Here is a 26,500-nt window from a genome sequence, read left to right on the forward strand (position 1 = left end):
TACTTCTTGGGCCTACAAAATTGTATTTATCTTATACGACTGGGCCAATTGGAGTCCCGAGAGAGATTGGTATAGTCATCTGTGTTAAAGGTATTCACTACTTTGGATCGAGAGAAAATGGATAAAGAATTGGGAAAACCTGTGCTGTAATACTATATAGCTAATACCATTTTCACTTCATCTGTCATCATTCTTCTCCCTACCCTCTTCTGAGTTTGATATTATTTTCACCTACTTAACGCCGTCGAAGATTACCAAACCATTCTGGAAACCTTTCGCTTCCTCTAACATTTTTTACCACTTTCTCTCAAGTTTTCTTACTCCACATGAACTAAGCAAAAGTTTTAGGTCCTATCGTCAACCTCCTCCTCTTTTTTCTTTTTTTCGCAGGGTGTTAGGCCTTAGAAAGATGTCTCTTAACAATCTCTTAACATTTAACCTCCTACACTCCCGTAGAGGTTTCTTCCCAGACATTTTAATACACCCTGCTAGCTAACTTCTTTACTTTATCTGTTAGTTAACCAGCATCTTTAAGCATACCATTGGTTTTTTATACTTACTACCAAGTATCTTGGCAAATCAACTTCCATTCTTCCTCTATATATATAAAGTTTTCTGCCCGGTCCTCCTGGTCTCCAATTTACACTCATAATTTTGAATTTTTACATTTACTTTAGTCTTTTTCATTTTGCCAGCTTTCGTTAGTTTCACTGTCCACCAAATAGTACTGTATCATCTGCAAAGATCAATCACACCACACACTTCATGATTTGTTTATTATCCCACAATACTATACCTACTTGTAGTTTCATTTCTAGGATGTCTTGATTCATTCTACCCATAAAGATATAGTCATTTTAACGAAATAATTCCTTAATGTAGACATTTGACTTCAACATGGAATCTAATTTCCATGATAAAGCTGTGATGGGCAAGAGGGCTCGAAACTGGGGAATAGTTTTTCCTTCAGATTGACTAAATTTCTCTCATACTCTATACTACTTATATTTTATTAACTATCTCCAACCTTGCTGGTGAAACTCTTCCCCTTTTCACTGTTCAGATTTTTGAGAAGGGCTACCATTGCTGGGATTAGTTTTTTTAACCAACTGCGGGAGCTGAGGTGTTGTTACTAACTACCTGATAATGTTTGGAACATGGGATTGTCAATATTCCCATACTGGCACATGGAACTGTTCTCGTGCTGAAATTTGGATTCCAGGGGTTGGCCGGTTTCATAGAAATAGGACTCTCGGCATTCTGTCTGCTTTGCCTGCCACTATGTTTAAAGTGGGGATGATGTATTCTCGAAATACTCTGTCCCATCAAGGGGTTCGGCTTACACATGAGCCACTTTAATCATAGTGGCATCCTCCCTTCTGGGATAGGGTACGGAGTGGACATTTGGGAGTCATCTCTTGCAGGTGTCATTGGTGGAGGAATTGATTCCATGAAAGATTAATCTGGTCGTCTTTAGGATTTTAGATAGTATGGTGAACCTTTTATGTGGGTGTATAGAATAACAAGAGTGTTCTGTACGGTGGGGTGAGGCTCATAACCTTGTTTCGGAAGGTTCAAGATGAATCTGCAGAAAGATTTATTCAAGTATTTTTTCTTGGAGTCCTTTTCTCAAATATTTCCATACATATTTGAATTATACATTTTAAAAGTGGTGCATTTTCCTTTAATGCATCCGTGAAAATTTAGAAAAATAATTTATTTCTCCTAAGGATTGCTCTCCTTCGGTACCTCCGTTTGGTTTATTCATTTTGTAGTTGTTACTTACCGGTTATTCCTTGGTATATGGATGTGTTTCCGATAGTGGGTGGAAGTTTGTCAGTGATCTGTAAGGTACCCTTTATTTTAAAGATTTTTTTTTCATTTCAACCATATTTGGTATCACCCTCTTTGTTGAACGGTATTTTTTTAAAATGAGAAAATACTACTATAATTATTTTCCTGTATGAAATTTAAATGTACGATTTTATCAGTTTAGGTACCTCTTCTTTGGGAATTATATTCTTATTAACAATCTATTATGAGGAATTTATATATATATATATATATATATATATATATATATATATATATATATATATATTTATATATATACACACAATATATGACATTTACATATGGTTTGAGAAATGGTTCCCTTTTATTTCAGTAGTTCAGTTTGAGTTAGCCATGTTTTCTTTATTCCATAGAAATATGACAATATAGTCTATTGGAAATGGCTAGAATGCATTAAAAGAAATCAATCTATATTTCCGTGATATAAGTAACGAAAAAAGTAGTATCGAAATATCAGTGGCATAATTTTGATACTGATTTGAAAGTGCCATGCAAAGTGAATTATATCATCTGGAATATATTATTTTGTGAGGTTGGGATCTAGATAAATATAAGAAAAATAGAGATGACGAGAACGGAATATGCAATGGAAGACGAAATATCATTGGAAGGAGAAAAGATTAATGAGGTAGAATTATTCAAGTATTTAGGAACTATGGTCTCCAATACAGGGTCATTAGAATTGGGGGTTAAGTGAAAGATTAAAAAAAAAAAAATCAGACAATAGCTAGGTTAGGTAAAATCTGGAAATCAAATACGCTGAAATTACACATAAAATCAGGCTATATGTCAGTGTAGTGAGATCTGTGTTACTGTATGGACACGAGTCGTGGTATGACTGAAACAACATCCAACAGATTTTGTAGATTTGGGAATAAAGACTTCAGAAGAATAATGGGAGTTAAATGGCAGGAGAGGATTAGAAATGAAACCATAAGAGATTACCCGAGTGCCATATGTGGATGAGATCATGGTGAGGGGTAGATTGAGATGGTTTGGGCATGCTCTTTGCACTCTCCAAAATAGATTAGTTCACCAAACATTTAACTGGGCTCCACAAGGCACTAAAAGAGTTAGAAGACCAAGGCTTACATGGTGGAGAACTATGAAGCGTGAAGTGGGAGATGATGAGTGGAGAAATATTGAATTAAAAGCTCAAGATAGAGACGACTGGGGAGATCTAACCGAGGCCTTTTACGTCAATAGGGGTAAGAGGAGATGATGATGATAATGTTATAGTGAGCTAGAGGGAATTAACCATGTATGTTTTAGTTGACAGGTATATATTTATTTCACCAAGAACTTAATTTTTAGGTCTCATAAATATCATAGAATTAAATTGCTTTGCAACCCTGCCGGACTAACTATTTTTTTATTCGTATTTTTAATGGAGCATTTATGTGTCAATTTTTGACAGGGAAGATTTGACGTTGACAAAATGTAGAAATAATATATTGCATGGAACTTCAACTTTTGTAGGCGCTTAAATCTTGCAAAGAGCCATTACCTGTGTAGGATCAAATATCAGTAACGAATTCCTTTTGTTGAAAATACTTTTCAACACTATAGTGTTGAGTATAGTCTCAATTCTGGTTATTGGTGTAACATTTTAGGCAGTGGTAGAAGTAAGGGAAACTTATATCGTATCAATTCAAGTAACAAAAAGGCAGAATTTGAATTCTTTATTTCCTTTCATATTTGTAAATATACATTTGTCAGTTATGGGAGGGCTACCAAACAAAATTATATGTTCTGGAACTTTTTGTTTCAGTGAATGGAAAATACTTTTTTTTTTTTCAACTTCTCTTTAGAATATTTTTGGACCTATGACTGTATTTCATTTCCATGGATGATTAAAATTGCCACCTATTGCATTACATGGAACTCTACTTCTGTGTCAAACTTTACTAAACATGTCATTTTACCTCAAATGTACTCAAGAATTTGCCTCTTAAATTTTACAAAAGTTGTTTATTGTAGCTGTAATCCAAAGTCTTTAACACAGGATTTTTGTCTAACTCTTGTTGTTTGTTTGTTCAGTTCAGGGTCTCTGAATTTTTTCGACATCAAGTAAAGATAATATTAAACAAAACCTTCATACTTTTCAATTGATAAATTATCCCCCCCCCCCCAAGTTAAAATCTAGTTGATTTCAGTCATAATTTGGCCAATAACACACCACAGTCTGTATGATATCCATGGGCTCATTGGAACGTAATGATTAAGCTCATCAAATTAGTTGTGATTGACCTTTGGTGTAATCTAGGACTTCCAAGACCTAACCCCAATTAATTTAGGCGCACCACCCTTTTAGATACGTTGTTAGTTGTAATATATATGATTGATATTTTATGATGATTAAATAAATATTTTATATTTACTTTGCTGCCTTTTCAGAGTACCAGTGTATCTTTCTTGGGTATTGCATCGAGAACAACAATATCCTGTATTTTCAGATTAGTTTTGTTTGGTTGTGGGTTTAGGAATATCTTCGTTCAACTACTAATGTCTTCATTGGAATGTCTAGTATGGAGGTATTGTGTTTTTAGGAAAAAAAGAAAACGAAAACAGTAGATTTTACAACTATTCTTTAATGCCTTAATGAAGATTGAACCATCTGTACTTAGTAGATTGAACCATCCGTACTTAGTATAGTACTGTAAACTTAACATTAAAGTAACGAGGATGCTCTTTGAATTAGAGTCCTATTATAGAAATAAAATGATGGATTATTTTTTCTAATGAAAAGGGCCTTCTGGATTTTATGAGCTGGTTTTTTTTTTTTTTCTTTTTTGAAGATTAATTTTGATACTTTGGTAACGATGTACATAGTAATGAAATTCATAGAATAAAAAGACAACACTTGATATGATTTGATTAATGTTTTTGGATACCAGTTCCCGAAACAGAAAACTAAGAATTTGTCTTATCTGATCACTTGTGTCTTAAGAGAAATGAGAATAGTTATCTTGTTATTATATTTCAAGAGTGTATACACATTTCATTGTTATGAATATTTTAGGAAATCTGCTTATGGAATTTGTAAGACTATAGAACTGATTAGTGTTGAAGTGCCCGGCTGCGTAAGTGGATTTAGAGATTTTTTTCCTGATATTTCATTTGTTAAAGGGAGTTAAGATTAGAAGTGGTTGTAAGAAATCTAAAAAGCAAGCTGCATTTTGGTCATAGAATTTCGTTGGGTGATATTTAATTTTTTTTAACTATCTCTAGATGTTTAATGGTTTAGTATCAAAATTCGATCCATATTATTGTAAGATGGATTACACCTTCCGTTAGCCTAGGCTTTCTTCATTATCTTTTTCACCTATGTTGAATTAAGAGTTTCTCATACTTATACCTTTTTCTTTTTTTATGAAACTTATGGACAGTTGTAGATTGTTCGTATTGTAAGTGCAACCTGATTCTTGCAAACGACGACTTAAATTACAAAAATAGTGGAACCCATAGTTTATAATTTATTGTACCGTATAGTTGGTTGTCATAATGTATTTTGCTTTTGAGAGACTTGAAGAAGCAATTTTGTCTTATAGTTAGCTGAACTAAAGCTAACTTATCTAGGATGAACAAATAAAGTACACTATATGAAGTGATATAATTTATCGCAAAACATCATTGTTTGATATAGAAGCTCCTTACACCAGGTGACTTTTTGCAAGCATGCCACAAATTAGAATAATCATCTTCAGAATGTCCATCCAAAAAGATTTGTGAACTAGAGTAATTTAATCTTCCTTTTCTTTCCCACTTTTATCATTACATCAAGGGATCAGTTGCCTGTTGGGAACGCTAATAGCATCAGGCATGGTGTTTATAATTTGGCAGAGGGTTTTTACAACCGCATGTCCTTGCAGTGGTCAACCGCAGTTATTTGCAGTGGACCTAACGTTTGACTAAATAGTCCAACTACAAGGCACCAGTTTCCACAGTTATTGGCAGTAGACCTAGCCTTTTGCTAAAAATCAAGACTGCAAGGGATCAGCTTTCAGGGCGTAGGGTTGTAGTAGTCTTACACCCCTACCAAGAGTAATTTATGTCTACGAAGAGCTTGGTGAATTGGTGGGCAGTAGGCTAGAACCCAATCATGAACATAGTAAAAATGAACTGTTGCGCAGGGTGGCTGTAGTAGGCTAGCCTCCCGATTCGTAGCACTTTTCACCCTTCCAGCCCTTTACTATAATCGTCCATCTTTTTTTCTCAATTGAAATACTACCAAATACGTTTAAAGGTCTAAAGGTTGCTTATGAATGGGAGTGGCAAGAGACAGGAAAATGTCCTGGAGACTAGCTATATATATCCATATGATTAGCTCCCAAGTCCCCTCCATTAAGCCAGGGCTAGGGAGGGATATGAAATGGCTGTTGAGGACCCAAACCCTCCATCGCTAACTTACACGGATGACGAGGTTGCAGACACTACTAAAAACTATCGAGCTTGAACTTATCTCGAACTCCCGTCCAACAGATTATTATTATTATTATTATTATTATTATTATTATTACTTGCTAAGCTACAACCCTAGTTGGAAAAACAGGATATTAGAAGCCCAGGGGTTGCAACAAGGAAAATAGCCCAGTGAGAAAAGGAAACTAGGAAAAATTAAATTAATATTTCCTATATAAACTATAAAAACTTTAACAAAACAAGAGTAAGAAAAATAAGATAGAATAGTGTGCCCGAGTGTACCCTCAAGCAATAGAACTCTAACCCAAGACAGTGGAAGACCATGGTACAGAGGCTATGGCATTACCCAAGAGTAGAGAACAATGGTTTGATATTGGAGTGTCGTCCTAGAAGAGCTGCTTACCATACCTAAAGAGTCTCTTCTACACTTACCAAGAAGAAAGTGGCCACTGAACAATTACAGTGCAGCAGTTAACTGCATGGGTGAAGAAGAATTATTTAGTAATCACATTGTTGTTTGGTGTGCTAGGACAGAAGAGAGACTGTAAAGAATAGCCCAGACTATTCGGTGTATGTGCAGGCAAAAGGAAAGTGTACCATAACCAGAGATAAGGATCCAATGTGCTGCTGTCTGGCCAGTTAAAGAACATCATAACACTCTAGCGGTAGTATCTCAACGGGTGGCCTGTGCCTTGACCAAACTACTACCCAAGACGTTTCCAATAAGATGTCATAACCTGATATGCCTAGAAATGTCGTGACCTTATAAGTTTTACAGTGTCCTTCATCACCTTTACCTTTATGCATTGGATCTTCATTCATCTCACCCATACATTCAAAACCTTTTCCTTATCCAGACTTATTCTTGAAAGCCTACACAGACTTAATCTATTAGAATTCTTCAATTTTTTTTTTTTTTTTTTTTTTTTTTTTTTTTTTTTTTTTTTTTTTTTTGGTCCTCAGCAGTCATTCCCACAAGCATTCTAAAGGTATAACAATCCTTCAAACTCGTGTATCATACAGCTCTGGTTTCTTTTATTTCTTCTGCATCTAACAAATCTACAAATGACTTATTTCATTGACCCTGACTGCATTCTGTTTAGGCAATATCTATCTATATATTATTTATTCTTAGATCTATTAGATCTATTCCACCCTCCATTTTTGAAGTACCTAAACAAATAAACTGCTTAAAGTTTTTCATAGTCCATATTGACATTCGTTGTTCCATTTCCATGTTTCAGTTTTACTCTCACATATGTATACTAAGAAATCTTTCCTCAAAACTTGATTAGATACTGAAGATTCGTTTTGTTATTCCCAATCAGTACTGTCCATTATACCAACTTCAACCATGCCTCACTCAATTCCCGAATCATGTTTTATGTACCACAACTTTGCCCTTTCATCTCTTTCCATTCTCAGACTTTCGCATCACACCATCCATAAAGATACCGAAGACACGTGGAGACAGGACAACTTTCCTACTAAACCAGTCTCTTATCGTGTCCATATTCTAAAACACTTTTTGCTTTTACTTCCATTATATAAACGTTTTATCCTTCACGTATTACATTCTCTCACTATTTATCATTAGTTTAAACTTGGTTATTATAAATTTATTTTAGTCTTGGTTATTATAAATTTATTTTAGTCTCCTTTTAATATTAGAATACAGCCAAACGTAAGGTCTATATCAATACTGTGGTGTATAATGCTGTTTACCGACCATTGTATGAGTAATGATAGCTATTATAGTATTTGAGTTACACCACGATATCAAAGAGATGATGAATAAACTTTGATATAGTAGCGCTCTGCAGCATATTGGCAATATTTACACTTTACATGATCAAATTAGCAATGAAATGATAACCTTCTTTTTTTTCCAATTGATGCATTATTTTTGCTATGAATATTGCCGTCATTTGAAATGCGTGTTTATTCAATACAATTTTTAAATTACTAGACCGAAAAAGATTTGTCTATTATATTCTGTATAAGAAATGTTATTATAGATTCACACTAGTCCTTGATGGCATGGGTAGCGATCGTCACGTTCACATTGGAATTTCTGATTGGAAGATCAAAGTAATTCATATTCAAATTTTAGTGAGAAAAACGTTCAAATAGAAACATGCGTTGGACGTAAAAAACCTGGAAACCTCATTGGAAAAACAAATTAGAACATTCAAATAAGCTTCCTTTGTGATAGCAAGAATCTTATTTAATTTTGGACAGTATTGCCGGTTTGAGGTTTGAGGATGGGAAGGGGGAGGGGGTGAGGTTTACGCTGTCATGAATAGACGTTTGGGAATTGGCTCAAATGCAAAATGTAACTGTCCATTAACGTTTGCCCCTAAGAGCATTATGGAAAGAGAAACCCCACAGGGCAGAAAATGGAACTTTCTGTTACGTAATGTGTACTCCATTGCAGCGCGTGCTTTGTTGGCCGTTGCTTTTCAAGTGACTAAAAAGACCATGAAACAAACGTTAGATGGAAATTTTATATATTACAGTATTTTTGCCGGTAATATTTATGCATTTTATTGATATATTTCCTCGTTTGTAGTTTCCCTTTCTGAGTGGGGATACTTTAACGTGGTGAAAGGGTAAAATTTTGTATTGTCATGATCAGCAAAGCTGCACTAGCTAGGGCCACCCTTACTAGGTTGGTTTGCTGTGAGCGATCAGAATAAAATCTCCTACTATCACCAATCCGCACTGGCCAGCGTGGTGATGGAAACTGGCCAAACCCCAGACATGAATTGAAATGTCTGAGGCCTTGTCTTGCAGTAGACTAGAAACACCTGTGCGTGTTGTAGTAGTTGTAGTTTGCCGTATATTTAAATTTTTTTTTATCATTCGTAATGATGGTAGAAAATCATCATTGACATCACTACAGCAATAGTCATCATCGGCTATTATTAAAGGTGGATTCCAATGAACATGTAAAGTGAAACGTTATCATATTCCAGGAAAAACTCTATTTACAAATGCTGTGAAATTCAGTCTTTATAAACTAGACTTTTTCTCTCTCCAGACAAAGTGGTTATTGCCCTACTGACCAGTTATATATAGATCAATATGTCCTGAATAAAAAGGCCGGATGGCTTTTATTTATTTATTTTTTTTTCTTTTTATAAATCCCCTTTACTTATGTCGCACATTAAATGACATTCTGTCGTAATGTTGCGCTCGGTTCCTTGGATTTTTTTTGTCACTTATGAAATATTTTTAATGTAAATTAAGGTGTTATTAACTTGATTTGCGCAACGTCTGGCCAAGCCAGTAACTGATACAAATTTTAGAAAGCTGACCTGATTACAGCATCTACCCTCGAAAGGGACATTACTTTTATTATTATTATCATCATCATCATCATCATTTAAGCGACAACGGAAAAGCGGGACGATAATAATCCCAAGGGCTCCAACAGGGAAAATAGCCCTGTCAGTAAAGGAAACACGGAAATAAACTCCACGAAAAGTAATGAGTTATTAAAATATTTTACGAATAGTAACACCATTAAAATATATCTTAAATATATAAACTGAAAAAAAAAATAAGACTTGTCAGACTGATCAACATAAAAACATTTGCTGAGAATTTGAACGTTTAGATTTCCACCGATCCAACTACCTGATATGGAAGATCATTCCACAACTTGGTCACAACTAGAATAAAACTTCTAGAATACCGTGTAGTATTGAGTCATGATGGAGAAGGCATGACTATTAAAATTAATAGTCATTAAGATATCTTCGTACTTACCATATAACTTGATGATGCCTTCTGTTTCTCCTCGGGAATTTTTCGCCACACATTTGTAAGAACCATAATCTTCATGGCGAAGACTTTTTACTGTGAGTTTCATGTGGGTCCTATAGGATACCTCTCCTATCTGGAAATTCAATGGAAGAAATTAGATATATTTATTCTAAAAGTGTTCACAGTATTATTATTATTATTATTATTATTATTATTATTATTAACTAAGCTACAAAGCTGGTTGGAAAAGCATGATGCTATAATCCCTATAAGGGCTTCAACAGGGAAAGTAGCCCAGTGAGAAAAGGAAATAAACTACAAGAGAAGTAATGAACAATTTAAAATAACATCTTTTAAGAACAGTAAAAGCATTAAAATAGATCTTTCGTTTATAAAAAAAGAAGAGGAATCAGATAGAATAGTGTGTATCAAACATTATTTGATGGAACACAGGACGCGATTGCTATGGGGTTACAAAAATCTATTTGACTATTGGATTAGAAGTTTAACTATAAAAGACATTATTCGATTGCCATATGTGGATGAGATCATCATAAGCGGTAGATGGAGATGGTTTAGACATGCTCCTCGCACCCTCCAATAGAGATTAGTTCAACAAACTTTCAACTTGGTTCCACAAGGCGCTAGAAGAGTTGGGAAACCAAGACCTACATGGCTAACGACTATGAAGTGTGAAGTAGGAGATTATGAATGAATGGAGAAGTATTGATTTAAAAGCTCAAGATAGAGACGACTGGTGAAATCTAACCGAGTCCCTTTGCGTTAATAGACATAGGAGGAGGTGATGATTGGAAAAGGGATTGACGTTACAGGTAATTATAAGTTGAAAACGAAATATGTGTATATTAAAAACTCCTAATAGTGAAGGTCATATTTGAAACTTGCATATGTGAATATAAAGACAAATTTCTGCAAGAAATGGAATTCTGCACATATCCCTATATTTAAGAAACTTTATTTCCATTCCACGTTCACAGTTTTGTTTCATTTGTCTTATATGTTGTACTGAGGGATCAAGTCGTATGTCAGCTGTCATCCATAACCGTCTGAATATCGGATATTTTTTTTTTAAATACTTTGCTCACTTCATCTCAGTCCTTCCTCCTCTCAGATTTTTTCTTGCCATTTTAGTTTGATTCAATATTTTACTTCTGCCGGTGTAAAGTAATTTTTTTCTCTTCTGGAATGACATCATGTCGAGTCTTATTACTTTAGAGGGAATTCAAGATGATTGAAATTCCTTCGTTGTGTGGGAAATTCTTTAGCATGAAATTTGCCCTTTATAACTAAGCATGCTGATCTTTAGAGAGAACTTCTATTCTGTATTCTTGTTTAATCAATCTCACATTACTATCCCCTTTAAAAGTTGCTTTTATTTTTGTGACGCTTTTTGATGAGCTTGGTCAGTATTCCCATCATTTAATATGTATTTTTCTGTAGCGTGCTTTTAAATCCTAACAGTTCCTTACTGCTAATCTTGAAAATCTGGTTTTGCTCTATGAAGTGTGGAATAGATACAGGTATATCATTATGCAGGCTGTATTATGGAGTAAATTCAATCCTTTATCAGCCAGATTTTAACCTTTTGTCCCTATTCATCTCCCCCCCCCCCCCTTTCATCTTCGAAACAATTTTTGACTTTATTATCGATACATGTATTTGATTGGTTTTACCGAGAGGCATTCCAAAGAAAGCGGTGCTGATATTTCCATTGTTTCTTTTCATAGCCCATTTCTTAGTGTCCTTAATGGTCAATCGTGATGTTTCACTTCCAGTTAATTCCGTCCTGTTATGATTTGAATATGAACATCGTCTTTCACTTTTAAAGGGAATCTTTTATTAAATCTACACACAATTTCAAGTAGTCATAAGACATACGACAACATACTGTCTGTCTCATAGCAACACGTTAATTGCCTTATTTACCTTTGAAAAGCAGTAATGATATGCATATTAGTCCATTACTAAGAAGGATTATTTGTAATGAATCAAGGTTTCCTTTCCCCAATTGTTGTTCAAGGTTTTTGGAAGTCTGAGGATGTTTCCCTTCTATTCTATTTCTACAAATTTATACAACCCGTTGCTTCCTTGAATATTCATTGTTGTGTCTCCTATTGATTTTTTGTCGTTCATCTTGTTGTAATGTGTTCTATCTTATTTTGTGTATGTATTCTAAATATATATATAAATATATATATATATATATATATATATATATATATATATATATATATCATATACCTATATATACATACATATATATATATATATATATATATACATACATATACATATACATATATACATACATATACATATATATATATATATATATATTTATATATATACATATACATATATATATATTTATATATATATATATATTTATATATATACATTATATATATACATATATATAATATATATATATATATACAGTATATATATATATATATTATATATGTATATATATATATATATATATATATATATATATATATTTATTAGCACTTGCACTTTTTTCACTGTATGCCTTTTTCATCATATAGAGATAAATGGGCTTCTCCATATACAATCAACCGCATACGTTATTAATCTTCTTATTGAACACTACTACGCGTTACTTTTATGATTTAAATCATTATATGGAGACATTTTCTACAATACACGCATATATATGTTTATATATATACATATATATATATATATATGTATATATATATATACACATATATATGTACATATATATATATATATATATATATATATATATATATATGGGTGTGTGTATATATATGTATATGTAATTATATATATATATATATATATATATATATATATATATATATATATATATATATATATATATAAAATTGTGATATCCTAATGTTCTCCAAAAATTCAATACCTGTTGAGAGTATCTAAGGCATTCCATGTTTCACTTATGAAAGTCTCAGGTTGTGAATCGAATCTGATAATTATTAAAAAAAAAAAACCATTAGCATCAATTTCTTTCAGGTAGTCAATGTATAATTTAAAATTTCTAAAGTCTCAGTCTTTTATAGTTTACGTTTACTAAGAAGGAAATTAATAAAAGAAAAAAAAATCCCTTTACATTTTCTTGTGTAGTTTCGCTTTTTCCTTGTTCGTATTGGTTGTCTGGAAGCTACGAAGAGGTGGCCGTTTCGCCAGTGGGTCAAGAGAGCCAACAGCGTGGGATCGATTTTTTTTTTAAATCTTTACGTGGAACAGAAGGATTATATTGACTATGTCGGATCCTGAAATCTGGGCCTTACGTTTCATTCGGATAATCATTTGATATTGTAAACATTATTGTCAAACTAAGAGGCAAGCCTATGATTTCCAATCGTCTCTCTCTCTCTCTCTCTCTCTCTCTCTCTCTCTCTCTCTCTCTCTCTCTCTCTCTCTCTCTCTCTCTCTCTCTCTCTCTAACACGTGTATTTATTTTAGAAGTCAATCTGAAATGCCTTCCTCGGATTCTTACTTTTGGCCCTGCATATTGCTTTCTCTATTCTAAGCCTTTCATGTTACCGATTTGTTTCAACCTCCCCTGATCTCAATCTGTTTTACTCTCTGGACAACAAATATCTTCGCGTCGTTGTAGATTGTTAGTTTCGAAATATATTTTCTGTCAGTCACCAATTTCTTGAATCATATTTCCTTCCTAACTGTAAGCATAAACCAAAATGTATTTTTTTTTCTTTTTAGATTTTTGAGAGTTTTAAATCTCATATTCAATGGAGGTAGGAAGTATATCTATCTAACTGTAAATTTTATCCATTCAACATAATTGTAGAGAATCACTACAGATTAAACCTAAATTGTATCGTTTTGAATTATATTGATATTATAATATAAAAATCTATAAAACTTTTTAACTTTTGTAGGGGACATTCTAATTTTTTTTAATATATCTTTCTTGAATACATAAGGTTTCTGTGAGCAGTAAAAGGGTAAAGTGATTTGTTCTCTCAAATTATATCTTTTTAAATATGTATGTTTTTTTAATTGATTTTGAACACATTTCGCCCATCTGTAATAACCATGCGATATTTGTCTTTAGATTTAGAGGAATATATACGGTAAGACTTTATTGCATGGCAGTCATTTTTATTTTTGGGCCTAGATTCAAAAATGCATCATGACTTCCAGTTTTCATGAGGAAAAATAGTGGAAAGTTGGTGGAACCTACCATGCATGTTAAACCTCTGGCATTGGACAACAAAGTTTATCGGTGGAAATTTGGATTGGTCATGGGCTTTCATCTCTCTCTCTCTCTCTCTCTCTCTCTCTCTCTCTCTCTCTCTCTCTCTCTCTCTCTCATTTTATTGGGATTCTATACATAGAATACCATGAAACTCCAACAATTATTTTTAACCTTCCAATTATACGAATTCGTTATTTCGAGAAATAAAAAAGAATATTTCTCCACGTAATGACGCCTTTTAGATGTTCTTCCCCTCTATTGAATTCTTTGCTGAATGGAAGAAACGGCGTTTTGCAATCTCTTGACGTAGAAATATATAAGACACAGAAAGCCGTCACACTCAGAAAATTTCATTCATTTTTTTTTTTCACTATATCCAAGTCGAGTTTAATCTTGGCATATTCTTACGTGCCTATCGTATCTGTGACACTCCGTGTTTAGATAAGAGATATTTATCACACATGATAGGAAGTAGATTAGAATACTGTATTCCAGACATATGCTTATTTCAGTCTTAATCTAAGAAATCTTTTGAATACTTAAAAAGTTATTTTATTTCAGAAAGGTAGGTGATTAACAAAACTAATAGTTATTTTAACTTTATATTTTTAATTTCTCAAAACATCAATTTTTTATAGATTTGTTTTCCAATAAAACAAACTTTAATTTATTCATTTATGTAGCCCTTTGTAAAGGTTGCTCACAAGTTGACGTTTTTTCAACTAGGGAGTCGGGCTCAGTATGGTTGTTCAAAGGAAAATATGCATGGAAGAATGGTGCCACTAGTAGTGCCATGGCAAGCCATTGCCTTGATTTGGATGTCAAATTTCGTTTGCCGATGCAACGGTTGTCTGTAAGACTCCAAATTCAAGTGTTTCTTGTTGCTTTGAAGGTATTTTCAAATCATATGTAAATTAGACAAACAACAAATGAATAAATTCTGTGGTTATGTTTGGGATAGAGTTGTTACATTGTTTCTTTTTTGTGTTACCATGATTATTATTATTATTGTTGTTATTATTATTGCTTACTTACTTACTTACTTACTTACTTACTTACTTACTTACTTACTTACTTACTTACTTACTTACTTACTAAGCAACAAACCTAGTTAGATAATCAAAATGCTATAAGCCATTACCAATGTATTTTTATTATTGTTTTTTTTTTATTATTTTTTATATTTTTCGGAACGTATTTTCATCTTTTAGACTAAAGTGGTTAAATTGGTTGCTTTATTCTTCCCACAAATAACAAATAGGATTTTGACCACTATTAAAAGATACCCTATTCAACTTTCTTCTGCAAGCTTTACTTCTGGTGAACAAGTTCCTCTGGCGTTAGTGGTACTTGCTATGCATTGCGAGCTTCCACATCCTATTCAGGTGTGTGATGCAACACGAGCCCCTACTGGAAATTTCATACACTTTGCTGCAGTACTGTGAGGAATTCTTCCTGACAGTGCCATGCATGTTCTTACTGGTGTCGGAAGGTAAAGTGTTTATTGAAGATCCGTTTATCATCGCCTCCCTTTTAATCTTGTTTTTATTTACGGTTTATTTATTTGTAATGCCTTCGTAATTAGATTTCATCTTGAAATGCATTTTGAAGATGATCCTGGCTTTTTTTAAGCATCAAAGCAGTATTCCTTAACAGTTAGTTTAGAAAGGCTAGATATTTGCATGTGTTGACAAATGATAATAGTAATAATGATAGTAAGAAATAATAAAAACTTGAAAAAAACACTGAAAGGAAATTTGGATTTTTTTTTATATATCCAAGAAGTATTCCTTGCCAGCTATGTTAGAAAACACTCATTTGAGAAGTTTGATAAATGATAAAAGTGATAATTACATTGATAATTAATAAAACATGAAAACAAACACCAAACTTAGCTCTAGGAAACCAGACGTTTTTAATTATTTCTGAACAAATAAGTGAAGGCATCAGTGCTGCATTGTGTGGAGTGCTTACTGTGTTTGCAATGTTATATTTGCGTCCTTGGTGAAGCATAGCGCTCTCTGCAAGGGTCCAGTAGGTGAGCGGCGGAGGATGGGCTTCGATGGTGCATTCCATTGTGACGCTGTATCCCAAGGGAGCTCCCACTAACTGGTGAGGGATGGTCATCATCGGCTGAACTGGAAAGGATTGAAAGTTTAGATGCTGTATATATTTGTGTGTATATGTGCATTACATATTTGTATACACATATACAGTATATATATATATATATATATATATATATATATATATATATATATCTATGTATATATAATTGTATTATAGAGTGCTTCATGAATGAAATAGAACAAATGTTCGGGAATGATTGATTTGTTTTAAGAATATTAAATGAATATTAAATGTCTATCAACAATACTTAAAATTGAGATTGAAACTGTATAAATGAACTTTAAATTAACAATAAAGAAATGGTCATAAGAAATTTAAGCATTATCGAGAAATAGGTTTTATTGATGTATATAAATCATTAAAAAATTAGTCTGATTAAAGAATGCAGAAGGAGGCATGATAGCTTTATGCATATGAACATTTGTTAGTTTTTCTTCCCATAACACCTATTAATAATAAAAAGACATTACAGTGCAGTTTCCTGTTAGGATCAAAAGGCAAATTTTAGTATTTACGCTTTTGATTATAGTTTATAAATATGTCTGAATGTAATGTACAGTATAGCATTATTTCTGGTTTTTAAGGAAAAGGCTGAAAGTTTTTTTTAATTATTTTTCTCTATCATGGTTTTGTTCAATAACAGCATTGCCTTGATATTTTCAACAAGTTCACAAACATTTAACTGGGCTCTACAAGGCTCTTGAAGAGAGGGAAGACCCAGACCTACATGGCTGAGGACTTTGAAGCGTGAAGTAGTGAATGATAAAGCTCAAGATACAGACGAATGGCGAAATCTAACCGGGACCATTTGCGTCAATAGGCGTATGAGGAGATGACGGTGATTTTCAACAAGTAAGCAAACTTAAGAGTGGTAGAGGATGATGATATGTGAAAATGTGGTACGATTTATGTCAATACTGAGGTACTAATGAAGTGTCGCACTTTGAGAAGCTGTTTTTGAAAAGTAGGGAAAAAGTGAATGGAAGAGCACGAAAGAAAGATAAGAGGTCAAAGAAATGGGATCCTTTATGAAAGTGTATAAAAGTTTTAATCCACGGGGTGCTAAAAGTTATGAACTTGAAGAAAGCCAATACATACCAAAGCAGTTACTAATGAGATTCAAAAGTTTTACGTGATATAATATGCAAAGTATGTTTTTTATGGTATAAAATATTTATTGTAGAATTTAGAAATAAACAAGCTTTACTTCACACTAAGAACGCGAAGTTACCTTGGTAGATAGAATTACAAGTCAAGAATATTCATTAACATTTAATGTTGTAAACTTTACCTTTTCCTTTGGAAGGAAACATGAATGTTTTGATTTTCATCCTGTGGAAAGAAAATCTCGCAAAGACCTGACTATATCGAAAAATTACTCTACATGAATTTCGACAAACGACTTAAAATACGCGAGACATTCTTTGAGAAAATACAGGATGGAACGAAAACAGTGATAAAAGAAAAGGAAGGAGAGGGAAGCAATTGTTGCCACTCTGCCAGACAAACGATCAATCTAGGAGAATCGAAGTCCTCTCCAAAACTCACATTCGACGCTGACTTGAATTCTCTTGCTGACAATGGGCGGAACACCATTGCTGGCGATGCACAGGTACGCGGCCATGTCCATCCGACTAATCCGTTCCAGATGCAAATGAACTCCATTGTGTTCAGCCACTGTCGAAAAAGAAAAAGGATAGAAAAAAAATGGAAATTATTTTGGCTCCTGGTTATAACGCCCGTTTTATCCTTGGTATATATTTTATTGTTCCTGTACGCGCTTTAGGTCTTATGGAGATTTAAGATGTTTAATATTCAGATGTTTATGTAAGCATTAGATCTTGATTAATATGTATAGTTGGATACAGTCCCTGGCACTCCTTGCTCCAAAGAAATGTACCCTGTCGCACCCTTACTTCGTGACGTGAAACCAAACAGATAGCACTGGGAGATATGGTAGAGATGATGGGCGTGGCTAAACACGGGAACTTGCTACGCAATAAGGATGTGGGTGAGGCACTTCCTCAGAGCGAAGTTTACCAGGAATTCCTGTATCCAACTGTACATGATTATTTCATGTGGTCTTTGTATGAAACGGTTTTGATCTTTCATAGTTGCTCTAGTTACAAGATGTGCATTGTGCGTATATGGTTCTAAATTATTATGCATAATGTACATTACACATGGTCGTATTTTCGTACAAAGTACTTGAACATTAATGGGTAAGTATGCACAACAACGTATGGCGTTTTAAGATATTTTGCTAATCTGCCCTTTAGACCTGTATATTTTAGCTTGAAAAATTGTCTTTAAAAAAAATCAGGTAAAAGTAACAATTAGTTTTCGTTTTTTTTACCCCATATTAGAGTAAAATTAACTTTTTAAGACAATGTAGGCTAATTTTTAGTTATAAGAATACACGTACGTTGTCCGTTTGAGTATAAATGAAAAACGTTAGACATGAAACACCTCTTGCACTTCCTGTAAAAAAAAAACCTGAATTAATGTAGTTCACTGAATTATACATAGATAATGGCAGTCACTCATTGAATTAATGTGAAACCATGATAATGTTGGTAGACGAAAGAAGGAAGAGGAATTTGTTGAAGGTAATATAAAGTTGTTATGCATAAAGGGAATTTTTAAATTTGTGAGTGACAATTTTATGCAAAAGTGTCCGAGACAAGGGTGTCTTCATGGGTACAGTCATGAGAGAAGTCAGGGATAGAGCTGTTTCAGGAATGGTCCTCATGCCGTACTACTTGATATGTGTGACAAAATGTTATAGCGTAGAGTAAAAATTTTTCATCCGGGTCTAGCTGCAGACGCCTATGTGTTACAATAACTTTACATTTCTCGGTACTCCCTGTATTCCACCGAATATGGTCATTTTGTAAGTCACTTGATAAAAGTAGACTGTATCAAGAAATTGCGAATGAATGTTATTGTTTTCATGGGGCAAAATATCCGTTTTTTTTTTCTTTCTTTAAAGAATAACCTATTCTGTTAAAAAAGATGGTATATGGAAGTAGTGTCAGTTTTGTATTGAGACCAAGAGAAAAGGATGGAAAAAGATATAAGGCATTGAAGGTTTAATAAGGGTAATTTTTCATTTCTGAGACACGAAAGCTTGAAACACAGGAAAAATAAGTTTTTGTTGTTTTGAGGTAAATAGAAAAATTTTGTGCTTGTTAGATTGGTGGGTATCCAATTTCGTACTTTCCTTTTAGGAAGTTATAGTAGTGATGTGCGCTATGTGTCTTGAAGGGAGTGATCGTATCATGTGCGTTCTTGATCTTGTTTAGCAATTAAAGAATAAAATAATTATGGCATTTTTTGTGTTTGGAATAATTTCGTAGATTTTTGTGGGCGTGGTTTTTCCGATAAATTTTGGTCGTACAGTAGAAGCAAAAGGTTACATCTCCCTGGGTCTTTGCCAATCTAGATTATTTTCACACACTAGATTGTTATTGCTAAATGATTCCTTTTGGAAATCGTTGGAGCACGGATTTTTTTTTTTTTTCATATAAACTGCCTTCTAATCACATGGCCAGGTTAGTCGAGCTAAGATGACATAGGTGTTCACAATTTCTTTAAAGCACTAATCAACATATCTTTCAAAATAGTCTTGCAGCACACGGATTGAATCTAAGAAAAGGACCAGTTAATTGAATTTAAAGTTTTTTTTTCTTTGTTTTTTTTTTGGGCAGGAAAATGCATTTTAAGAAACTACTTTAGTTTTGTTTAAGCAGAGTATAAATTTCAGGCCGCCAAATCGATTTGTAGTAGTATCATATTTGCCTAGAGTAGGAGGGATTGTAATGAACCATACCATTATGAGTCTATTTCAAGTTGGCAAATTTAAGAGGGCAAGAAATCAAAGTTTATATAATAAACATGTTAAGTACTGTTACTATGGCTCCATCGAGCTTTACTGTTTATGGTGTTCGTTCAACGTAGGGCATTCCAGAGTTAATACAGACTCTGGAGCATTCTATCTGCCTCTCCCCCTGGCACCGCCACCTCTTCACTAGCACCACAGATATTAGTGACCAGATAATGTCTTTTTTATTCTTTTTGCAATGATACAAATCATAATCAACAGAGAAGGATTAATTGTAGAGGTCTTCTTGTTTTCTTTTTCGTCATAGTATTTCTGCGTGCAGTGGTTGAGGTTACAGGAATTCGGCTGGAAATTTTGAAAATCCCATCAATATGAATCTTTGACCCGTTAATGGTTTCGGTAAAAGTGGTGCTGTAGCCTTACTATTGTCCACTACTTTTTTCTTTAAATTCTTAGGTAATTGTTTCGTACGAAGGCATGGCCATTTATATTTTTAAATCAAAGATTCACCTCTAGCTCTTTACTCTTTTTAAAGTTTATTTACCTAAATAAATATATATCCTTTGTAAACATATTTATATGCCTGTTTTCATTTTGTTTTAAATTTGGTACATTTTCTGTTGTCTAAAATAAAAACATGCATAGTACTCCATCCAAAAGTACCATACTGTATTATTACAAGAGTGTAGAAAGATAACACAGTAGGTATCAATACATGATGACAAATTACGAACAAGATTTCGGGTTTAAAGTTCGCACATGCATGGCAGAGGCAAGGGACAATAACAATGCCCTACCTAACAGGACAATGGCATGGAGACAGATCATATATAGATGTACCAGGGAGGGCCAGGCAATGGCGGTTGATAACTCAGCAGGTAGACCCTACACACTCCCCATCCCCCCCCCCAACCATGCTTAGCTCACAAGGATTGTGAGGTTTCAGACACTACAAGAAAATATCGAACTTGAGCGGGACTCGAATCCCAGTCCAGCATATCGCGAGGCAGGGGTTTTTCCAACAGGCTACCACAACCCTTGGTCATAGGATATGTCGGAATCGAGTTTGAATGCACTCGTCACTCTAGTAACAGTTACATTTTATAGATAGTCTAACCCAAGACTGTTTGAGAATTTACTTTCGATTCCCACAGAACTTTGTTTGTCCTTTAAAAAAAGGGGAGATTTTTATAACAATTTTAGACGATCTGATTTTGCAAAGAACATGTCCAATACATCGTTAAAGAGTATATCCAAATATTTAGCCTCACTTATTGGAGCTATACAGTATTTATTTGTGAATGTATTGCTCTCCATTCAAGGAAAGGTCGTTTTACTACTTTGATTTCTATATTTTATTCACAAATCTTACGCTTTAACGTACTTTGTATTCACAGACCTTTCCTCTGTAAATCTGCATGCAGAATGTTTCTTGACGTTATTCATCGGTAGTCTTTAATTAAAGAATGCAGTGTACATGCAGTGATGCATGTTTACTCATAATGATAGAGATGTAACCGTACCAAAAATTTTCCCCTTTTTTATAAGTATTTTTAACGAGGTTTGTTTTTAAACTTAGGAAACAATGAGGCAGCCATTTACTTTATTTGCCTCATTTTGTATTATGTTATTACCTCGTCAAACCCCTGGTGTATTACCAGATAACTTTTTTTTGGAATGCAGAGTTGCATGACCCTAGTTATTTGAATATTAATGCCTATTCATAGTTTGAAGATCTATTGAAATAACTTTTGTTTGTTAGGTTACGTTTACATTTATTGGAATTTGTAATTTCTTGAAAATTGTGTTCCTAAACTTCGAAATATAGGAAGCATCATCACTTTAGTGCTAAAAAGATAACGATTAAAAGTTAATTTGAAAGTAACTAAGGGTTCAGGCATTATCATCTCCATAGTAACATTTTACTTAACGTTGGACCATTTAACGTTGGAAAGAGATATTATAATAATAGTTACTGTCATAAGATTCTCTCTCTCTCTCTCTCTCTCTCTCTCTCTCTCTCTCTAGATGTGATCTATCTAGATTTTGCAAAAGCCTTTGACAAGGTAGACCATAACATATTGGAGAAAAAAATGAGAAAGCATAATATTGTGGGAAAGATAGGAAAATGGGTAAAAGAATTCCTGCAAAACAGAAAACAGATAGTGGTTGCAAATGACGAGAAATCAGATGAAGCCCAGGTAATATCTGGTGTGCCCCAAGGTACGGTATTAGCTGCACTGCTATTTGTTATTATGATCTCAGACATAGACTGTGATGTTGAAAACTCCGTAGTGAGAAGTTTCGCCGATGACACAAGAATAAGTAGAGAAATTACTTGTGATGAAGATAGGAACTCACTACAAAGAGATCTAAACAAAATATATGAATGGGCGGAGATAAATAGGATGGTATTTAACTCCGATAAATTCGAATCAATAAATTATGGAAACAGAGAAGGAATGGTGTATGCATACAAAGGACCTAATAATGAGACAATCACAAACAAGGAAGCAATTAAAGACCTTGGTGTAATTTTAAATAGGAATATGTTATGCAACGACCAAATAGCAACACTGTTGGCTAAATGTAAAGCAAAAATGGGAATGTTATTCAGACACTTTAAAACAAGAAAAGCTGAACACATGATTATGCTTTACAAAACTTATGTGCGTAGTACACTCGAGTACTGCAATGTGATATGGTACCCACACTACCAAAAGGATATTGCGCAAATAGAGAGTGTACAAAGGTCCTATACTGCTAGAATAGAAGAAGTTAAGGACCTTGATTACTGGGAAAGACTGCAATTTTTAAAACTATACAGTCTAGAAAGGAGAAGAGAACGCTACATGATAATACAAGCATGGAAGCAAATAGAAGGAATTGCTGAAAACATCATGGAGCTTAAAGTATCAGAAAGAGCAAGCCGAGGTAGATTAATAGTGCCAAAAAGCATTCCAGGTAAACTGAGAAAGGCGCACAGGACATTAATCCACTACGCACCAGCATCGATAATGCAGCGACTATTTAATGTGCTGCCAGCTCATCTAAGAAACATATCAGGAGTGAGCGTAGATGCGTTTAAAAATAAGCTCGATAAATACCTAAGATGCATCCCAGACCATCCAAGACTGGAAGATGCAAAATACACCGGAAGATGTATTAGCAACTCTCTGGTGGATATACGAGGTGCCTCACACTGAGGGACCTGGGGGAACCCAAACAAAAAATAAGGCAATAAGGTAAGGTAAGGCTCTCTCTCTCTCATATTTTTCCCCTTACCTTGAAGAGATTTGTTGATGTTGATCTTCATGTTATCTTCCCTCCGCCAGGTGATTGATGGCTGAGGCGTTCCCGAGGCATTGCAGGTTAGGTTAATGTTGGCACCCTCTTGCGCCATGACATCTCCTGAGGTGTCACTGTCAATGATGTTTGGTGGAACTGCAAAGAGACACACAAGCGATATTAACACGAGGTTAGTTTTAAATGTTTCTATTTCTTTGACGGATGTTGTGATATTCCTGCTGTATTAAAAATAGAAGATTGTGGCAGGCTTTATACTGTGAAATTTAAAGCAATTGATTTAATATCTGTTACTGGGAGTATGGGTTATGTATGAGGGCTCTCATGAATTTTAAATGCGATGCCTTCATATATTCTTGAATGTACATCGATGTTTCCAGCGTTATACTTTCTTTGAACATAGTTTGCTGTATTAATGGTACATTGTTCTAGAATTTAAACTTTTTATTTTTATATTAAAACCAACTAGTTACCTTGTACTTAATTTTGAGTATCTTGTCTTCCTTTCCTGAAGGAAACGTTTTTGATGAGATATTCGAGATAGATTGCCAGGTTTTTAAAAAGCTATCACTGTCCTAATTGGTTGTTTAAAGGCATGAAATATATACTGTCGAAAATAGAAATGTTCAAATTTGCAGCATTGAATCTTCGGAAACTTCAAGCGGTTAAAGGTTAAAAGATGGTTTATGGGCGGCAGAGGAGAGGAACCGGACAATGTCCTAGAGATCGATTATTATTATTATTATTATTATTATTATTATTATTATTATTATTATTATTATTATTAGCTAAGCTGCAACCGTAGTTGGAAAAACAAGATGCTGTAAGTCCAAGTGCTCCAAAAGGGAAAAGTAGCCCAGTGAGGGAAGGAAATAAGGAAACAGATAGAATAGTTTGCATAAGTGTCCCCTCAAGCAAGGGAACTCTAAACCAAGATAGTAGAAGACCTTGGTTCAGAGGCCATGGTATTATCTAAGACTAGAGAACAATCGTTTGATTTTGGAGTTTCCTAAACGTGCTACTTACCGTAGCTAAAAAGTCTCCTCTACCCTTACCAAGTGAAAAGTAGCCACAGAACAGTTACAGTGCAATAATTAACATCTTGAGTGAAAAATAATTTTTGCTTACCTTAGTGTTGTCAGGTGTATGAGGAAAGAGGGGAATCTGTAAAGAATAGGTCTGACTATTCGGTGTATGTGTACAAAGAAAAGGAGCCGTAACCATAGAGGGATCCAATGTAATATCTGGCCACCCTAAAGACCCAATAATTCACTAGCATTAGTATCTCAATAGGTAACGTGCCTTGGCCAACCTACTACTTACTATACACATACGATCAGCACCCAAGGTTCCTCTCCACCCAAGGTGTGACCAGCAAGTGCCAGGGAATGGCTGGTGATAACTCGGGAGGTAGACCTGTATGTTCCTCTAAACTCCCCATCCCTAGCTCAAAGGGACGGTGAAGTTGTGAACACTTGTGAAAACTTTGTCGAGTTGCTAGCATGGCTTCAACTTCCGACCCATGAATAGTGATAAGAGATGGTACCCACTAGCCTGCCACAATTTGTTTAAATAATTTAGAAACGGGTGTCAGTTGTATTTTACTAAAAGTGAGAGTTTTTGTAAATAAAATTAAGTTATTCAAGAATTACTCCGGAATAGTCTTGAAAGTGTTCTATTGCTTTTAGTAAAAACGTAATCTTCTTAATGATTGAAATTGAGGAATAAACAAACGGACCCCAAATATCTTGTTGAATATCTGCTGGGGCGGTGATAGATGGGTACTTTTTTCCCTTCGGCTTAGTTTGACTTTTATTGATGAAAACAACAATAATAGTATTATTAAAGCTGTATTATGATTTCTTGGACTTTTGATATTTAAAAAAATAAGGTATCACTATCATAGCCATGAACTAAAAAAAAAAACAATTTATATAGAAAAGTATTAATGAGGCAAATAACGATTACTGACGTTTTATTTTCCAGCCTTAAAAGCCAAAACGTTTTGTGTATTGAAAACTATCTATTGTACAGTTAGTGAAATTGTCATCAAAATTTTTTTATCAAAGTATTAGGGGAGGAAAGGGTTGTCTCTTCTATTATATAGAAAATAGCTAGAAATATAGGAAAATGTGAAGTAAGGTGCTTTAAAAGTGTGTGTGATTATACAGTATATATATATGTTCATAATATATACATATGGTATATATAGTATATATACACATTAATTTATATATGTATTTATATGTTTATCCAAATAATATATGTACACACAGTAATACCTCGCAGATTGGCCACCCCATAATGCAAAAAATTGGCAGTCAAATATTTATAGATTTTTTGTTGTTTTTGCCCCCGGAGATTGAACAAAAACTTGGAGGCTGAACAGTATGAAAGAATCTATATAGGTTAAAAGACACTTTAACAAGATGAACAACACGTCCGAGACTATAGCAAATGACCCAGTTGATGCATAGCTCTCACAGAGTTTCGACGTGCAAAACATCAATGCGTTAAAGTTTTCACCAATATCCTTTTTTTTTTTTTTTTTTTTTAATGTATTTAGTGTTTATTCTTATACAATGGTCCCTAAGAAAATTGGTAGTAGCAGTGATAAACTAAAAAAGAAGGATTTAAGAACCGCTTTAGAGCTAAGAAAGGATCATCATCATATCTTGTTGCACCAATGTCGAACTCACAGGAGGGTGTTGGTTTTTTTAGGTTATCTCTTTTCTTAGCCCTAAATAAAAGGACTAAAAGAAAGGAGATGACTTGAAAAGCAAACAGAAGGTCCCCGTGACTATCATTTCCAAAGACTATGATATACCAAAATTGAGTAGATGTAGGATTTTGAAAAATAAGGAAGCCATTAAAGAAGCTAGTGTAGCAAAAGGAGTATCATCTCTGTTTAAACTTTAAAGAAA

General features: G+C 33.9%; 1 protein-coding gene and 1 long non-coding RNA gene across 2 annotated transcripts in view; one reads left to right on the top strand and one right to left on the bottom strand.

Annotated features, from left to right (window-relative positions):
• LOC137622434 (uncharacterized) overlaps nucleotides 1-23,741 on the top strand; it is a 35,599-nt gene extending 11,858 nt beyond the window's left edge. Inside the window, exon 3 of the long non-coding RNA XR_011040449.1 lies at nucleotides 23,606-23,741. This is a non-coding gene — a long non-coding RNA (uncharacterized lncRNA). The remainder of the gene's footprint in view (nucleotides 1-23,605) is intronic.
• The window catches only part of LOC137622425 (lachesin-like), a 566,772-nt gene that overhangs the window by 3,134 nt on the left and 537,138 nt on the right, over nucleotides 1-26,500 (bottom strand). Inside the window, exons 4-7 of the mRNA XM_068353038.1 lie at nucleotides 23,556-23,714; nucleotides 17,975-18,103; nucleotides 16,271-16,434; nucleotides 10,051-10,180 (exon numbers count right to left, since the gene is read on the bottom strand). Coding sequence (XP_068209139.1) covers nucleotides 10,051-10,180; nucleotides 16,271-16,434; nucleotides 17,975-18,103; nucleotides 23,556-23,714 — 582 coding nt within the window. The remainder of the gene's footprint in view (nucleotides 1-10,050; nucleotides 10,181-16,270; nucleotides 16,435-17,974; nucleotides 18,104-23,555; nucleotides 23,715-26,500) is intronic.

The sequence above is a fragment of the Palaemon carinicauda genome, chromosome 2 (genome assembly GCF_036898095.1).
Source record: "Palaemon carinicauda isolate YSFRI2023 chromosome 2, ASM3689809v2, whole genome shotgun sequence".
Taxonomy (NCBI): domain Eukaryota; kingdom Metazoa; phylum Arthropoda; class Malacostraca; order Decapoda; family Palaemonidae; genus Palaemon; species Palaemon carinicauda.